The sequence below is a fragment of the Xiphophorus hellerii genome, chromosome 22 (assembly GCF_003331165.1).
Source record: "Xiphophorus hellerii strain 12219 chromosome 22, Xiphophorus_hellerii-4.1, whole genome shotgun sequence".
In the NCBI taxonomy this organism is placed as follows: domain Eukaryota; kingdom Metazoa; phylum Chordata; class Actinopteri; order Cyprinodontiformes; family Poeciliidae; genus Xiphophorus; species Xiphophorus hellerii.
In genome coordinates this window covers 20,982,524-21,000,890 of record NC_045693.1, presented here as the reverse complement: position 1 = coordinate 21,000,890, position 18,367 = coordinate 20,982,524, and the positions used below count along the sequence as shown (strand labels likewise).

Sequence of the window (18,367 nt, the reverse complement as noted above, 5' to 3'; positions counted from 1 at the left end):
AAACAAAACACAAGGGTCTACCACCAAAGAGGACTTCTCAAAACATCTTAGAACATATGCAAAACAACATGTCCAAGAATAGAAGTTTTAAAATATTGCAGTTCTGTCTTGACCAACAAAAACCGTACTTCTATATCAATATAACTTTAGATGTACTTCATTTCTCAGAAAATAGCTGGGTCTGCCCTGTGGTGGCAGTGACTAAGGATTCAGTGTGACAAACTAACTTAATTTTCATCAGTGCAGACAGAGTGTCTGCACAGGATAGAATGAAGTAACTTTTTGTACTGATTGGAATGTATTATTGCTGCATTGCTATGAATTTGTTCCAATCTAGTGACCATTGTGTCATAAACTGGCCTGATCTAAACTCCATTGATAATCTGTGGTATATTGTCCAGAGCAAGATAATAGACACAAAAGCTAATATTACAAGGTAGTCTTGTTTTCCATTCAGTGACACAGGTGGATCAACTCCATGCCATGCCGCACTGAAGCAGGAATTCATACCAAAGAAGATCCAAAATGACTCATTTTTGAATTTTAAATATATATATTTTTTGTTGGCTTTGTGTGATCATGTTAATTTCACGAGAAGATGAATTTGGTTGTTCATTAGCCACAACAATAAAAAGTAACTAAAATGCATTTCAGTTTAGTGAATCTATGCCACATGTTTCACTTTCTGAACTAACTACCTGAAGTAAAATAACTTTTTGAATATATTCCGAGTTGCAATCTGCCTCCAAATAGGTTGATTGAAAGCTATAAGGGGGTTTGGAAATGAAGGTAAAATCTTTAGAAAGGAAACAGAAAATATGATCTGAGTAGAAAGTAGAAAAGAGAGAAGGTAGGATGCAAGCACAGTGAGAGGAGAAAGTAAGAAAAGACGTTCGGGAAGAGAGAGGAGGAACCAATGAAGTTCTGACTTGTGAGCTAAAAGAGGGACATGAACGGAGGAGGATGATACGGAGAGACGCGGCGTTTGGAAAAATAAATGAAGAGCGAAAATTTATTCACTTCCACGCTTCCTGTCTGCTCCCACGCGGCGTTACAGTGCCACGAGAGGGTCGTCAGTGAACTCACCCCTATCTAGCCTCACAGCGCATTTCTACAGCACGTCGCGGCGCGGCGCAGACTCGTCCTGCTTGCGGGGCGCACCACACGGCACAAACAAACACCCAGCCAGGCTTATCACCCAGCCTCCGAGTCCGCAGAGGGGCAAAGGGCCATGGAGAGCGCCGCTAACAACTCAGACCTCCGGAGCCAGCTCCCGTTTATCGGTCAGAACAGCAGCATCTGCCGGAGCTTCATCGACAACAGCAGCTTCGCGGAGATGCGATGCGGCGGCGACGGGAGCGGGGACGACGGTGTGTCCCGGAGCCTGGACGGAGACGCCAACCCCGTCATTATCGCTATCATTATCACAGCTGTTTACTCCATAGTTTGCATGGTGGGGCTGGTGGGAAACGTGCTGGTCATGTACATCATTGTAAGGTAAGAGCAATTTTTAAAAGTAGAGAGAGAGAAAAAAAGAGTGTAAGATACGGCTTGGTTGCCTTTTTGTGCCGATTCCAAGCTTTGTTGACGCTTTAAAACTCTCCCAGCCTGTTGCTGCTGGACGAATAAGTGTGCGCATTTGTGTGCGCGCGTGTCTAATGGACACGCTGTTTCCAGCTGGGCTGCTGTTCGTGCGTAAAATGCGTCTACAGCCTCCCCTCCAGCGCGCAAAAGGCGCCAACTCAACGCAACTGTAAAGAAACGAACACACTTTTCTTTTTTACCGCTTTATAGTATGAAATTATGTCTTTTGATGCGCCTCTTTGATCCACAGCGCAATAACCGAGCTGGGGAAATCGCATTACTCCCGCGTTGGCGGGGAATGAAAACATGATCCACCGTAGAGCTTCTATAAAACCCCCTCCGTGTCTCTGGACTCGGCGCTTGCAGTGCACGCACGTCGGAGAAAAGCCCATAAATAGTTGGAAAATGCGCTTAAATAAGCAACAGATGGCCACGTGTTTCTCCCTGCTCAGCTTCGCAATTTTAAGATTTTACGCACAAGACTGGGAACCTTTCAGTTTCTAATGAAGGAGCCATTAATAGCGGCATTATGTCCACTATTTTTACTCCTTTTATTTTAATCCAATTTTACGCACAAACAGCCCATTGTGATCCACATGCTATTAATTGACATTTTGAAGTTGTGGGTAAAGAAATGTCAGCTTTGGAGAGTCTTATCTGAATGTCAGCTTCTGCTTCTGGCATGGTAGAAATTTGCTGCTCTCCTCAAACATCAAAGGCTCTCACAGCATAATTAATCTGGAATCAGTGTCATTGAAGCAGTGGGTCTAATTAGATATGGAAAGCTGAAATTTGTGTTAGCAAGATGCACCTGGTCAAGCTCTTTCTGGTGGATTAGAGAATATTATATTGGTAGAGGGAACAGCAGGGACATGACAGATGCGTTCCGAGAAGAACTGGCCACTGGAGAACACTTAAAGGCTGAATGATCATCGTCGAGTGTATGCAAGGATTATGTGAGGAGACCTGGGATGAAGGGTAAAGGCTTTCTTCTCTCGTGTGCAGAAAACCTCAAGAGAGAGATTCTTGTTGATCTCTTAGAGGCGGCAAGCAGCAGTCAGGCAGAAGGTTTGCTGTGAGGAGGTTATCAAACAAGAGCTTAATTCCATCTGGTGGTAAAGTGCAAACAAGGAAGAGAGTTATGTGCACATTTACTTACATTTTTTTTTTTTTTTTTTTTTACCAATTGATGTTACACAACTGCTTCGTCTTATCGACATATTGATCCATTTATCTCTGTGTGATTCTGCACTCAAAATTTATTCAACCTTCATGCGGAAATTATGTTTAATGGCAAAAATCTACAAACTGGCAGCTGTTTGTAACAAACGAATCATCCAGACTAAAACTACAGGTAGTTATTTTCAATATTTAACACAAAATGTCGTGTTTAATGACTACTGCGTCTTTAACTTTTGGAAGACTTGCTCAAGGGGAAAGTCCATCAGTTGGTTTGATATTGATATATTTTTTTTGAGTTTGCATGTTTCTTTTTCAAATCTCACCAGAGATCTTCAACAGAGTTCAAGTCAGGTGACTATAAAGCCGCTCTAACGTTTTACAGGATGTCCTCTTTGACCAAGGTAGATTGATTTTTGTGTTTTAACCAATGGTTGAGTCAATTTTACTCACCAAACACACACTACAGATTCCTAGTCCCAGAGGCAGCACAGCAGCCTTGGAGCACCACTAAGCCACTACCATGCATCACTCTGTGGGTAGTTGGGAATTTCTTGTACTTTCAGGCACAGTGATGTCTGACTAGGAGAGCATGGGGCCTTTTCGTCGTTAGTCTCTGCTTTGCTGTTGAAATTGAAACCTCATAGGCTGCTGCCATCATGTCTCGCAGTGGGTGGACTGTGACCGAAAAAATGGCCCCGAGGTTTTTTGGCTGTGATTAATTTGGTGATATGCAACGGTACACGACACACCCGAGGTCATATGTGTGTGTGATGTGTTGTTTCAGATGTGAAAATAAAGTGCAGCAGCCTTCAAGGAAGAGAGGAACCATGTTAAAACATTTCTGTGTTCTCTCGCTGCTCAGAGTCCTCCATCTTGGGAGAGAAGGCCACAGTGTAACAATTACCCATCTTCAAGTAAAAGTGGATGTCGAAGAGACTGTCTTTTCACTATTTTATGAAATATACCGTTAAATTATGCCTAAAGTAAGATATGTAAGATTTGGTTACATTATGACCGGCCTGCCAGTGGATGAAAGTTTCTGACCACCTGCCACCTTTGGACAATCTCCTCTTTTCTGCTAAAGGGCCAGTGGAGTTACTGGCCCTTCAACTTTAAACTTGCAACATTTTCTTTCAGCTGACTTGCAGGGAAATTCCTGGTCTTTGCTTTGTTTTTGTTTCTCTTTTTCTCTCCTTGTAATTTTAACGATAATAATCTTTTCAGAAAGATGTCCATTTTTCTTACATTCAATGAAATCCAAATAATAGTCTCCATATTTTGTCTCAACTTCTCTGAAGCACATTTCATGCAGTTGATGAATCCCTTGGCTGGTGCCTCAGACAACAGCCGATTTCCAAATATGTACTCTTATAAAGAAAACTATTGGCTGCAGTTGAGACAAAAAATTGGATTTAGTTTTGAATTTTGATCAAATCTGTGTTCTTTTTTTTCTATTTTAAACTGTTCTAGGTGCAGTTTTATTGGGAAAAAAAACTGCACCTAGGTTTTAAGAATGTTTCTAAAAAAAGAAATACATGGTAAAGCACATTTGTGCCAGATGTTGTCTACCATAAACTAATTGATTACAGCCCATCTGCCCTGCTGCTGGTTTCAAAGTGGGAACACAGCTGAGATGGAAGTGAAATTCTTTGAAATGTGAGTTAGGCACCTTCATTGTTTTTAATCATTGCATTTCTGCAGCCTCCGATATGCAGACAGCTTGAAATTCAAAGAGTGGCATTATTTAAATATTCATAAATTCATCCTTGGAAAAAAAACAAAAACAGGAAGAGTCCAGGACAGATCTGGGTCTGCTCAGTTTTTCTTGCTCTTTTGCAACTCGCTGCGCTAATGAGGCTTTAAGGGAATTACAACGCAGGTAAAAGCTCAAACCATAATCCATTGGGCCTGTAAACAATGTCATTGTTCTCTACTGCAGCTTTGCATTCATCTTTTCTCTTCCTCTTGTTGGCAGTGTGAAAGTGACCTGCCATTTTGACGATGACAAGCAGTAAATGGATGTTTTCCTGTTGTCTTGAGCTCTCCTTCTCCGTTTTATGGATGTGCCCTTGAACGAAGTTTGGCCAGATTAAACCGAGACAGTTGATGGTAGTTTTTTTATTTTTTATTATTGTTTTTACAGTCTGAAAGCCATTAAGCATCTCTCCCTCCTCTGTCCCTCGCTTCTTTTTTTTATCTCTCTCTGTCTTTGCGATTCCTCTCCTGCCCTCCGTGAAACTCCGCAAACTTTTGCTGCACAAACAGAGAGGAGCGGAGAGATGCACGCCCGATTGGAAAAAATAATAATAATAATAAAAAAATCAATTCTGGTTGAGCAGAAGGGAGTTTGAGCTCCGTAAGGAATACGCTTCCTCTGCCGCCAGAGCAGATTGCTTCCTGTTGCCATGGAAACACTGGGAGGTGTTTTGTGGAGCCAGACGATGAGCAAAATGAGTCCGCCACTTTCCCCAAATCTCCTTCCTCCACAGCCCATCCAGCAGCATGAGCAGCGCCTTCTGCTTCATATGGATTGGGGTTTTTTTTCACACCCAGCTGAAAAACAAATGCTGCCTTGCGAACGTTTGTTGAGTGATCTTGTAAGATCAAATTGAGCGCAAGAGTCTTTAAACATTTCTAATTTTTTAAATATATTTCTCCCCAAAGGAGCCAGAGCCTCCAGATATCTTAAAAAAATAAGTTCTCTTCTTTTTCTTTTGGCTTTGGACTTTGGCAGCTGCAGCTTTTTTTCATTATCTAACCATTTGATGAGGAATAAGTGAATAAATGTTAATATAGATCATTTAAATGCAGGGGACACCTGAAAACAGTTCACTTAAAAAAAATGCAACTAAATCTAAAGTCTCACTCCAACAAACAGAATATAAAACAAATATAAAACAACGCATCAGGAGAGCGATGGAAGGAGACCCTTTAATATCCTCAGACATGTAGCTGAAATGTCTGAGATGTGATCTTGGAACATCTAAAATAAGTTAGTCTGAGTAGCTGGGAGATAGATTAAAATTGACAAGGTAAAGTAAAATAATAAAACAAAAAAACTTCTGACACCGATAGTGAGTCAGTGCAAAGATGAACTGGAGATAAACAACAAGCAGCTTAGCAACAAAAAAAACAACAACAACAACAACTTTGAATTGGATTTGTGGGCACTTTGCGTCCACAGCCTCTAATAAAAGCTCAATTTGTTCCTACTGTTGCTTCAAATCTCTGGAAAGAAAGCACAGATTGGTAAATGTGGCTTAACAGCTCATGATCAGCTGCAGGAAATTGTCTCTCTTCTTTCCTCTGTCAGGTGTTTGATGGATGTTTTCCCATTCTTAGATTTCTTCTCATGGGCTTTTTGCATGGGCGTGCCCGAAAAGTTTTCAAAAGAAGAGAAAATGCTGAGATGTCTGCCTGCTGTTTCTGACTGCAAATTCTAAAAATTAACTGCATTATTTACAAATAACCACATGAAAAGTGACTCTAGTGGCTATTTCAAAAGAATCAAAGGTTCATGTTTGATAGAAGCAGAAAGAGTGGCCCTTCGTCTTCACAGTTTTCCTGTTATGTAATGAAATTTCCACAACAGCTTAACACCAATATCGCACTTCTGAATTTTTAATGATTATTCTTTTTATATATTTCAGCTGAAACTGAATGCTTAATTTACCTTAGTGGACTCAGTTTCATCATGTTTGTGCTACTATTTCCATTCACTTACACTCTGAAGCGAAAGAATAAAAATCAGATAAGTTGGAAAATTCTACTTTTTCAAACTTGAGTCATTTATTGGAGGTTTCCAACAAACCAAACAAACAAAAAGCAAATTTGACCTTATTTTTCTGTTTTACTGTATCACAATTTTACACATTAGTCATCTGTAATCATCTGTTTTTTATTTTTTCTTGACATTATTATACATAAGGGGATTTTAGAAGATTTTACCACTGTACATTTGGATCATATAGTTTCTGAGGAAATTGCAAAGGTATTAATACAAAATGACAATCAAAATTTGGCATCATATAATGTGTTTTAATGACTAAAAACAAAAAAGACTGAGAGTTTATTGATGTTTTTGAATAGATAAGATCTTCATCAATTCTTTTAGGTGTTGTCTGTTTTTAATAGTTGCTTTAAAGGCTCAGATGTTATTGCAAACATGAGAGCAAAATGTTTTTTTTTAAAAATGGTCAGGCGTCATATCACTAAATGAAACAACCTAATGAGACGGAGGAGGATACATTAAGGCTTATCGTTATTTTGGGCTGTTGTTGGGTTCTTGCCCTTGTGTTGCTACCGGCAAACATACTGGTATTTTGTCACAGTTATCTTCCTAAATTGTCGATGCTTCGGGGCTGTTGTTCTGGTTTATGAACATATCTCGATTAAAAAAAACCAACAAAAAAACCAACAGCTCTGTTGCAGCTGCAGGGGTCGGTGGTGGTGGGGTTGGATCTGTTTGTCTGTCTGTACAGCAGCACATTTCAGATCAAGGCCTCTCCTATCTCCCCATTTCCCAAACACAAAAGGCATTCATGCCTGAAACTGAGTTTGTTTGTCTTTTCCTTCCAGCAAAATCAAAACTTTTCATCCTGTCTCTGTCCTTAGCTGTAATTTGACTGTGTGGTGGCAGAGGATGATTATGTAAACACGTTAACTCGCAGGACAGGCTCCAGTTTGACAAACAAAAATCAGTTCACATGTTATTGTTTCATGTTACGTCCAGTTTCTATTCGTTTTCAGTTATTGAGTGATAGGCTTATTCATTAAGGACGTTGTACTTAGACAAATGTGTTTGCATATGGCAAAGATGTGGAATTAATCCTTTCAATAAGTGCAGCTGGTGTTGCAAGAGGAGTTAGAAACTGAGAAAGAGTCGACATATTTATTCAGAAGTGAGGGAACAAAACTCCTGTAGTACAATATATATATTTTTTGCCTTATCTTGTTAAGTTTTACCTAAGCTTGTTGAGTTTCTCAGAACATCTAATTATACTTTTCGAAGCATTCTCTTTCCTGCAAGAGAAATGACGTAACACAGAAACCGATTACTTTGGGCACAGTTAGAGTTTAGTAGTGATTCCAGCCCAGGATATGCCCTTGTCTGTCCTACTGTCACAAATGTAAACATGTAAAGCTGGGAAAATTAAACTTAAACTGTGAACTTTGATCAGACAAAACCGATATGGAGCTTTTCAATAAACAAACAAACAAAAACACTAATTGTAACTGTGGCGACACAAAGGGAAATAAGTGGGGAAGAAAATAATGCCCACTGCTGTGGGGATGCTTTGCCTGTAAAATACTTGAACATGTCTTGAAGTGCATAGAAGCATAAGCTATTGAAATATTAGCTGACTTTGTATAAAAATCATCATAGGTTAAAAAAAGGCACCTGGTGACCTGTTAGTATCACAGGTTTTTTGTGCAAATGCATGGGCAAATAAACACAGAAATAGTTCAGCAGACACAAGCTCAATATTTTTCTATGATGATCTCAACAACCAAACTGAAGCTGAAGACAGCATCGGAAACAAAATGAATGGATGTCAGCCAAAAATGGGGTTGTAGCAAGCAATAACAGCAGAGGTGCTAATAATTGTGCCATCGGAGATTTTGAGGAAAACTGTTATTTCTTAACACTCAATAAATATACTCAAATTAAATGTTGGATTTCAAAAAGAATAAATACATTTTAAGTGATTCTTCTTCAGTAGAAGCGTAATTTACATTAGCAACGTGTTTGTATCTGTAAAAGAAAAAAAAAGGTCATGGTTGGGTCAAATGCCACATTCTCACAGCTTAGATCTGTTTTCCACCTCGAGCTTTAAGGCTGCCAAGGTTACCAACACGCCAGAGGTTTTACATGGAGTTTCCCACCCACCTGACCGTGAGCGAACGCTTAATTTTTAAACAGAATTAAAGGTCAGAACCATCAGCTTGCACAAACCGCCTGTGGTGTTGTTTCTTGACGGACGGGGACTACCTGCAGGAAGCAACAATGGACAGATTTCAACACGTTTGCAGTGTTTTAAATGAGGGGATTATTACATAATACACCAACTTCAGCTTTTGAAATGGTTTCAGACACATCGCTGCAATTAATAGGAAATGGGATGAAAGAGGACGCCTCCGAGCTAATTAATGCAGATTAGGCCTCAGTGTGTGAGCATGATGTCGAAGCAAATCATCAGGATCACCGAATTCATTTCAGCTCCTCTCCGTCGTGAATGGGAAACGGCTCTGATTGCTTTGCGTTTCCACGGGTGATGATGGATGTCTTTGCTGAAAGCGGCGTTGAACCTGCGACGCGCCGCGTAATAAAATTGCTGACTCCCGGTGACGACGACAAGCCACTGTGACCCCGGCTCTGTGGCGCCCGCACGTGCAACGCGAACGGTAGCTGGTAGCCAGATGACGGCTCCATAATTGCCGCTCGCATGCAGATTTTATACCTCAATTATCTTGTTGGAAGCTCATTTGGCACAGATGAGTCAAGACAAACGCGTGAGGGAGTAACGTGCACATTTGGCGATCATAAAAGCTGCCAGAAGAAGAGAAGCACAGTGAAGAAACCCTTAGAATCCAACTCAATGTTGTGTTCTTGTTTCTGTTTAAAAATGAGCAAAACGGAGTCAGAGTTTATACATGGGGGTGACAATTACAGAAGCTAATCTCTCTGTTTTTATGAGCGATGAGGTTTTCAGTGCTACTGGGCCTTCTTGGAGAATTAGAGCTCTGTCTGTCTATTTCAGCAGGTTTTCTGTCGCGTTACAGACAAAAAGAAAGGGAAACAAGGAGACCAAAGAACTGTCGGGGGAAGTGGATACAGTCATTTTTCTGAGGAATGGAGCAAGAGTCACCGACTGCGCTCTGAGAGAGAGAGCGAAGGAGTGATGAATAATTAAACAGAGGAAAGAACAGAATCATTTTATGTTTTTTTTTTCCTAATCGAAGATTGATGGACGTTCTTAGCTCTTTTATCTGCCTGTCATTTACTGACTGATTCGCTCTGCTCCTGCTCTTTATATTCTACAATAGGAACTGTATAACATGCACTTTTTTACATCAAAGCTGACATTTTAAATAACCAACCGGAGGGGCGATTCACTCAGCCACCGAATCCTTTTGAAAGGTCAAACGTGAGCAGTCAAAGTGCTGCGTCTTGCAAACATAGTCAAACTCCTTGAACCTTTTAACATTTTTTTCCTGCCGCTGCAGCAAACTTCTATGTACCTTTCATTAGCGATTTACACGCTAGCCCCACACAAAGCAGCTCACAGTTGTCACATGAACGGAGACGCACATGGCTTTGAATTCTCTGCATATAAAAATCTGAAAAAGTGTGGCACGCATTTGTATTCAGGCCCAGTTGGTCAATACCTCGTAGAATTACAGGATTGAATTTTCACTCATTTCACTAAACTCCGATGTGGAGCCGCACAGCATTCTGGGGGATGTAGGCAGAGGAAAGACCTCTCAAAGCTAGTTAAGGAAGGTGGGTGGTATCGACTAAGTCTCCTACTCTTTGGTTACCCAGCAACTCACTCGTTCTTTGGTTACCCAGCAAAAACCTGTTGGGTAACTTGCGCAGCAACTGTTTTCAGTTTTGCCACCGTGCCTCACAAGTGCTTAAAAATATAAAACAACGGTGTGAACTGAAAGAAAGAAAGAAAATGAGTACAACAACTCGAGAGGAAACTGTGGATAAAACAGGAAAAGGCCATGTTTTATCCACTGTTTGACAGCATTTCAGATATTTAAAACAAAAAAAAAACTATTAACGATCAATATTGACTGATATAAAATCCTGTCCCCCTGTCCCAAGTCCTTTGCAGCCTCTACATGTTCTCCTCCAGGATTAGCCTGCGTTTAACCATCTTCCTGTTATCTCTGAACAGGAAGATGTTATCTCTGAACAGCTTCCCTCATTGTCTCTATGTCCCGTAGCTTGTAGCAAACATTAATTGGGACTATTTTCTATTTTCAGATGATGGATTGAACCGTTCTCTGTGTTCTCTCGAGGCCTGAGGACGCAGTTTAAACCTAACATCCTAATTCCTGACCTGTTCACTGTTTTTTTTGGTGGCTTACATGATCCTTTTTGTTCACTAATGTGCTCCAACAAACCTCTGAGGCATTCAGAGAAAAGCTGGAGCTATAACGCGATTAAGTAAAACACAAGGGGACTAACTGGATAATTTCTGGAAGATTTAGTTATAGGATATCAGATTAAAAAAGAATAAATAAAAATGCACACCACACTTTTCAGACTTCTATTTGTAAAACATTTTCAATCATTCTCCTTCCACTTTGCAAATTGTGTTCTGCTTTGCTTTGGTATAGTGCATGACGCAAAAAGCTCGTGGTTGTAACAAACAGAAGGGTCCAAGCTATTACTTTGTTGAAACATCTTGTAGTTTGTTACTGCAGTCTGAGAGGGGTGACGGACCAAAGGGACTCTGACCCTCAGGTCTATTGTCCATTAAAAGCAGCGTTCCTAGGCAACAAGCAGAGCATCTGGAGTCGACCTCATACGCCACTTTCATTTCCACAGAAGGTAATTTTTTTTCAGGGGTGATTAAAAGGACAGAGTCTGTATTACGGTTGAAATTGGACAGTTGTACTCTAAAGTAGTCTTTTATGCCTTCAAGTGCTTTTTTCTCATCAGCCTTCAAAAAGTATTTGCCACGAAGGTTGTGCTCTCATAACCTTCATACTCCATGTGTTTTGGGGGTTTTTCTACACAAAACCCTCCGCTCTCTGGGTCAAAAAAAAAAACGTTGCGGCTTCCGCAGCTGAACAAGTGTTGAGGTTGTAACCCTTCATTCGTCTTATTTTTCATAGATATTGATCTCAACTCCTCGCTTGCAGTGTGAAGGGATCAGCATCGTCCCAGTGTGTCGCCTCTCAGTGCTGATGCATGTGTTCATGAAGTGTCTCTGTCAGTGATAACATGACAGGTCCGCAGAAGAAGAAATCATTGAATCATTGCATTTAGATCCATGTTCGTGTTACACCCTGAGGCCGTTTCGCATTACATCCACACCCCGAGCCGGCAGGACGGAGTGTGGATTGTTGTCAAGCCGGAGGCACCGAGTGCTTATCTTTGTCAAACACATTTCAAATTTTGAGTTGCAACTCAAAATGGGTGAAAAAATAAAAGTGGCCAAAGTCTGATTCATAAAGAAGGGTTTTATCCATCCATCCATTTTCTGTTCACCCTTGTCCCTAATGGGGTCGGGAGGGTTGCTGGTGTCTACCTCCAGCTACATTCCAGGCGGGAGGCGGGGTTCACCCTGGACAGGTCGCCAGTCTGTCGCAGGGCAACACAAAGACATACAGGACAAACAACCATTCACACACACACTCATACTTAGGGAGAATTTAGATAGACCAATTAACCTAACAGTCATGTTTTTGGACTGTGGGAGGAAGCCAGAGTACCCGGAGAACATGCAAAGGGAGCATGTTCTCCCTTTGCATGCACAGGGAGAACATGCAAACTCCATGCAGAAAGACCCCAGCCGGGAATCGAACCCAGGACCTTCTTGCTGCAAGGCAACAGTGCTACCAACTGCTCCACTGTGCAGCCCAAAGAAGGGTTTTAGTTTTAGGTAATTGTTTAGGTGGAAAAAATGCTCTCAGACATATTGGTGGTTTGATTCAACAGAGCGTCAGAGGAAACAGTAAACATCCCATCTATCTAATAGAAGTGTGCGATATTGCAGATTTAGGTACTGATCTGATACTAAGTACATACGAGGCGTGTATTGATACTTTTTATATAAGTTTTATATATCGTCAAAGTTCAGGCCTTAAGGTGTTTTTGTGTTTTTTTTCTTTCTTTGTCCATATTCTGACCTAAATTTGAATAAAATAATTCAAAGTTATCTACAAAATACTTCCATAACTACTAACATGATTTTGTGCATTTTTCCCAAATAAAGTGCAAAATATAATAATAAAAAAAATAACAGTTTTTGAGGTAGACTTAAAAAATTAAATAAGATTTCAAGATGGAATCTGATACTAAAGCATCGATCTTTGCACACTGGTATCAATCCATCCATGCATGCACACAATTCCTTACGTTGCCAATTTAGTTTGACAAATTAGCATAATCGTGTGTTTTTGACTTTGAGAGGAAGCCAGAGCCGATGGAGAAAATCCACACCAGCACAAGGAGGACTTCTCTGAACCCAGGACCTTCTTGCTGCAAGGCAGCACTGGTAAAAGTTAAAATCCTATTTTTACAATAGTTTTTTTTTGGCTTACAGATGGGCGTGAAGTCCTTTGTGTGTCTATCACTTTGTTCCAGCTGCAGATTTGGCACCATTTCGGCCTGACAATCCCCCAAACACACTTGTCATCTCTCTGTTTTATTTCAGATGTATAATTATTCATCCCGGTTCTGTCAGTTTGATGCATCTATGATTCATGGCACATGTTCTGTGACAACGCCGACAATGCATCTTGTCCAAAACTGATCTTCTGTCAGAGAATGTTTTTGATCCTCGTGGAGTCTAAGAGCTTCAAAGCAAAAACAGCGATGTAATGAATGAGTAGAGAAATTATGATTAAAACACGCAAACTTCTTCTCATTCCATCAGTTTAAATGCAAGAGCTTAATTCACAGACTTGTCATGGCTGACAAGTCTGTTTTTATTCTCCCCTGAAGTGGAATATAGAAGCGAAGCAACGTGAAACGTCCCAAAGCAGGATTATAGAATCAAATAGAGAATCTTTGCAAAGATGTGCCACATGTTCTCTGGTTTTTGTAAATAGTCCAAACTCACTGTCTTCATGTTTTGACCTTCAAGTAATAATTGACCACTATGACAGTCGTATGCTAGAGGTTTGATTATACTAAATGATCACAGTAAGATCCGAGGTAAGAATGGGCCGACGGAATTACAATAAAACTTTGTTTTCTGTAATCTTTAAATGTTTTTGCTATTTTTATATACATAATCAAATGAAATATATTATTGCTTAATATTATTAGTAGTATTAGATTATTAGTATTATTATACTATGACAATCAGCAAAATGATTGTCATGGCCACTCTGCTCTCAGACTCTCCATGACAACAGCCAGTAGCACACGCAGCACCCTTACTTAAAGAAGGCGACCTGCACCACTTTGGTGCATGCAATCAACTGCAATCTTTGTAGATTGTGTGCAACACGCCCACTTACTGCAGTACAATTTTTTATTTATTTTTTTTAGCTTATGCAATTTGGTTCTCCTTATTTGGATTATTTACAGATCAGGCCCCAAGATGTCATGCTTGATTCACTTCATTAAACGCCTTCTGTCCGTATCGCAGGTGTAATTTTTGCCTCCTGTCTTCTGGAGCTCCTACTTTGAGCTTGTGTGTTGAAGTAAGGCTCAGTGCGCCTGTCGTCTGACTGACGCAGACCGAAGCACATTCAAACAATGAGTCTGCAGGGATTTTTTTTTTTGACAGTAGAGTCTTTATGAGGATGCAATAAATCTCTGAGGCTAGATTTACAATTTAGTTTGTGGTTTGAGGAAGCTAGTATCTTCACTTGCTTTGAATCTGGAGTTTTATCATGTAGTATGTATTCTACGTCAAAAGGAATCCTCTTTTCCTTTACAGATTAAATGAGCGCGATGGGAGATTGGTTTCTGCTTTAGCAAACGTGAGCTCCTCCTCATCGTAAATTAACTGAGTTGGTTCGGCCGTTTGTCAGAAAATTAGAACATTTTTCATAAAGAATGAGATGCCAATGCAATCAAGATTGCTGACCAATCGGAGAGGCTAAGCCTCATCTCTGTTAAAGAAGCTGACAAATCTCTACATACAACCTTATTAATGAGGACTTGAATGGAAAAACAAGTAGAAAAGGATTAAGTATGTAAGAAAGTGATTTAAAAAATCAATCGAAAACTCTGTTTCATTAATCGAGTATTTAGTCAATACAAATATAACTTTGTGAGTCGTAATTGATCTCAGAAAATATTCAGCTTGATTTAAAGTTTGTAATTGATAAAAATATTGTGTTTCCTTACGATGCATGTGAACATCACTATAAATCTATGGATATATTAATTTGCTGCACTACATCAACTTTTGACGTCTTACTAATTTATGAAGATGCGCTTTTACTGCATATAAAAAAAGCCTCGTAATTGTGTGGTTAAAGAGGCCTAATAAATCTGAGCATACACATTTATATATGTGTATGTGTATATATATAACGTTGTTATATATGTTTCTTGCATCATGAGAGAAATCCTCTTCTATTACAACCTCCAGACAGCATAAACACTTGGAGAGCTGCATGTCCTTCCCACTTCCCCCACAGGAACACATACAGTATATGCAGTCGCACTCTGCAACCCGACGTCCATCATGTTGTTTGTCACAGAGTGCATGGACAGTGTTACTGTACGCATACCGATGTGAACAGCTTGTTTCTGGAGCTGAGACTTAATGGTTCATCTGCACCCGGCAGCAGCAGCAACCCATGAATCACACTCAGGGCTACAAACACACAAGCCGGCGTCACCACAGAGGCGCCGGGGTAACAATAAATTTTATTTAGTTGCCGTGTTATAAAATCCATACAAAAGAAGCTGTTTCTGTTCTAAACTGTGGACCACAAGTGTGTGGGTTTCAGTTTTGGCGTTTCTTAAAGTTTGCCGCTGAAGACTGACGACTCGGTGCAGACCAGTTTCCAAATGGCAGATTGTTCTGGTTCGTTTATTCCAGCTCTAATGTTTCCCCGTAGCTGACCTCTCAATTCCAGGCAGCGATTTTTATGATGCGTCAAATAAACACCAGGCAACTAAAACCCGTAGGAAATAGCTTTATTGACTGTCATTAGCAATGAGCTATTAGTGGGCTTGTTGCATAACAACGTTATGTATTTTAATTTAAAAATTGACTTGTTTGAAGTCTTAGACTTAGTAGCTACTGTATCTTTTCGTTTGCTGTGCTAAAGTATTATTAGGCAGCTAATGAGAATCAAACACCATTAAATAATGAGCAAATCTATAATCAGAGCGTCATATCAATCAAGCAATCAATTTTATATATAAAACACTTTTCATACTAGAAGGAGCTCAAAGTGCTGTACAGATATAGATTATTATATTCATAGATTTTTCTCTGGAATGTAATTATTTGCACAAAATCCACCTGTTTCAGTTTTTTCCAAAATATTCAAAACAAAAAGCAGGTTTGGAAGCTGAAATCCCTTGAATGATGCTGCTTCACACTCTGCCGGCCGGTTTGCCAAGCAGCCAATCCAGGAGCTCCACTTATTTTCCTTGGTGTTGATTGGCTGTTTCCCAAAGAGCAGAAATGAGGAAGACTGCAGACCTTCTGCTGCAGTGACGGTTTCCACTGTGTGTATTGATGCATATTGAGATACAGTATGTCTGTACTATTAAAACAAGCAGTTATAAACATTTTTAGAAGGAGGATTTATGGATTTGAGCTATTTGTGAAAAACTGGGGTTTCTTACCCCCACGACTACTGGTGGATCTAGTGTCATAAAACTCTTTTTTTTTGTCACTGTTGGTAAATGTGAGTATTTTTAATCCACTCAAAATCATTGAAATAAGGAGAAGGGCCAGGGGATTTTCTCCCAGTATTTCCAATGATTCATTGGACAGATATCAACATTAAAATACAGAAACATTTAAATGTCTACCATTCAGCTACGTAGAAACTCAGCTTAGTGACAAAATATATTATCTATGCTGTCCAATCATTAGTTATCGCAATTTATTTGCATAAAGCACTTCATTCTTAAGACTAGTATCTTTAACTCACTGCAAATGTCAGTGAGGAGGTTTGTTTTGATCTCTGATTTTCTTTGGAAGAATATGGAAAATAAACAGGTAAATTCATTACCCCTAATAATATTTTGCGACAAACCTGCCTTAGTTTCAGTAAAAAAGGTCGGCTGCCGTTGCTTTGTCGATACATTGAAGTGTTATATAATCCATATTTCCTGACTGGTTGCTAACAAGAAATCAATTCATTGTATTGATTTTCCAACGCTTCTTTCTTATCAATTAATTGCTGTAGAGCAAGAAGTTCATTTTAAACCCAGTGAAGCGTTATGGTGTAATTTCATGAGTTGGATTTCAGTTTGCAACCTTGTGCCTCTAATTAATTTGACACAAAAGTCATTACAGCCTCGCTCAGCTTCTTATAGATAAAAAAAACCCAACAAAACCTGTTTGTGTAAATCCATTTCTCTGGCTGTGTCAGACCTGCCTACGCGCATGCACTGCTAATTGGCAGCAGAACGCATTTGCTGAAATGTAATGCGCATTTAAGCAGAACAAAAGCAACAAACATAAATTATTCAGCTTGACCGAACGACTTTCTTTCAGTTTTTCATCTCTGTAGGTGTACCTGTGCTATCAAACATAGACCGGCTTTTATGTCTTGATTCTTCTAATTATGTTGTGTTATTTTGAATTATATTGTTGGAGGCAGGCAGGATTCATGTGGAAAAGTGTTTTATTTTTAATAACTACAAGCCAGCAAATATGGAGCACCCAGAGAAATCGATTAACCAAAGGTCAAGATGAGGAACAAATTCAAACTGGTGAATAGTAAAAACAGCAACATGGAAAGAAACGACAAACAGCAGAAGGTGTGCAGCATGGGGGGGGCAGTAAGGAGGTTTTCTGCAAACTACAAAGGGAACCAGGAAGCGTATCTTCCCTGTGAGTGTTACAGCTGGAGTGACGAGGTTAAATAATGAATAGTAAACAGCTGAGAGGGGAGCGGTCGAGTGTCAGAGAATGACAGGAAGCAACAGTGAAAGACTGCAGACTGAAAACAGTTCAGATGCCCTAAAAGGCAACGGGAGGAGATTTGTTTTATCTTCCTTTTTTGAAGACCCAGTTTCTGTCCGACCAAATTGTTTACTTCTCTTGACTTTATAAGTCACATAAAAGCAAAATTAACAACATTGTAGATGAAAATATTTCAAAGTTTTGGGGTGTGATGAAACATTTCTTTTCTAATAGAGAGCATAAAAAAAAATCATCCAATTTTTTTTATGATTACGAAACATATATTTCTTTCATTTCTACAATATTAGAAAAGAAAAGTGAATTTTTTTTTAGTCTTACTTTTGGCTTAGGCCTTGAAGGGCAAGTGAAAACTTTTTTCTGTTGTTTCAGTTTTCTTTTCTTATTTAAGAAAGCAAAAGATATTTAGTTATTTTTTCTTATCCTTTTTCTCCCTCTCTCTCTCACTCAGTCTTTGCACGGCACAGACTGAGCTCACAGAAACAAACATTTTCTGACATCTCAAATTTTCTCCAGGTATTTTTTGCAATACCTTTTCCTCCCACAAAAAGGCTGGTGCCACCAGCTGCAGTGGAGATTAATCAGCTGTTTATTTAATGAAGTCTGGCTCTACAATACGTATTGGGATTTCTTTTGGCAAGAATTAGATCTTAAAGAAACAAACAAAAAACATAAAATAAACCTAATCATGAAGGGTTTTCTCACAAGACAGTGAAGTGAGGAAGGGATGAGATGAGGCTGCAGTGATTTCCGAGACTCCCAGTGAGTATCGAAGTTTATGCTAA

At 39.6% G+C, this 18,367-nt stretch overlaps 1 protein-coding gene across 2 annotated transcripts in view; it reads left to right on the top strand.

Moving 5' to 3' along the window:
• Positions 1-907: 907 nt before the first annotated feature.
• Positions 908-18,367, top strand: part of oprm1 (opioid receptor, mu 1) — a 39,039-nt gene continuing 21,579 nt past the window's right edge. For both annotated transcript variants that reach the window (XR_004337861.1, XM_032553464.1), the window contains exon 1: positions 908-1,497. Coding sequence is in view for 1 of the 2 variants with exons in the window: in XM_032553464.1 (XP_032409355.1) it covers positions 1,232-1,497 (266 nt within the window). In the remaining variant the exon portion in view is untranslated. The remainder of the gene's footprint in view (positions 1,498-18,367) is intronic.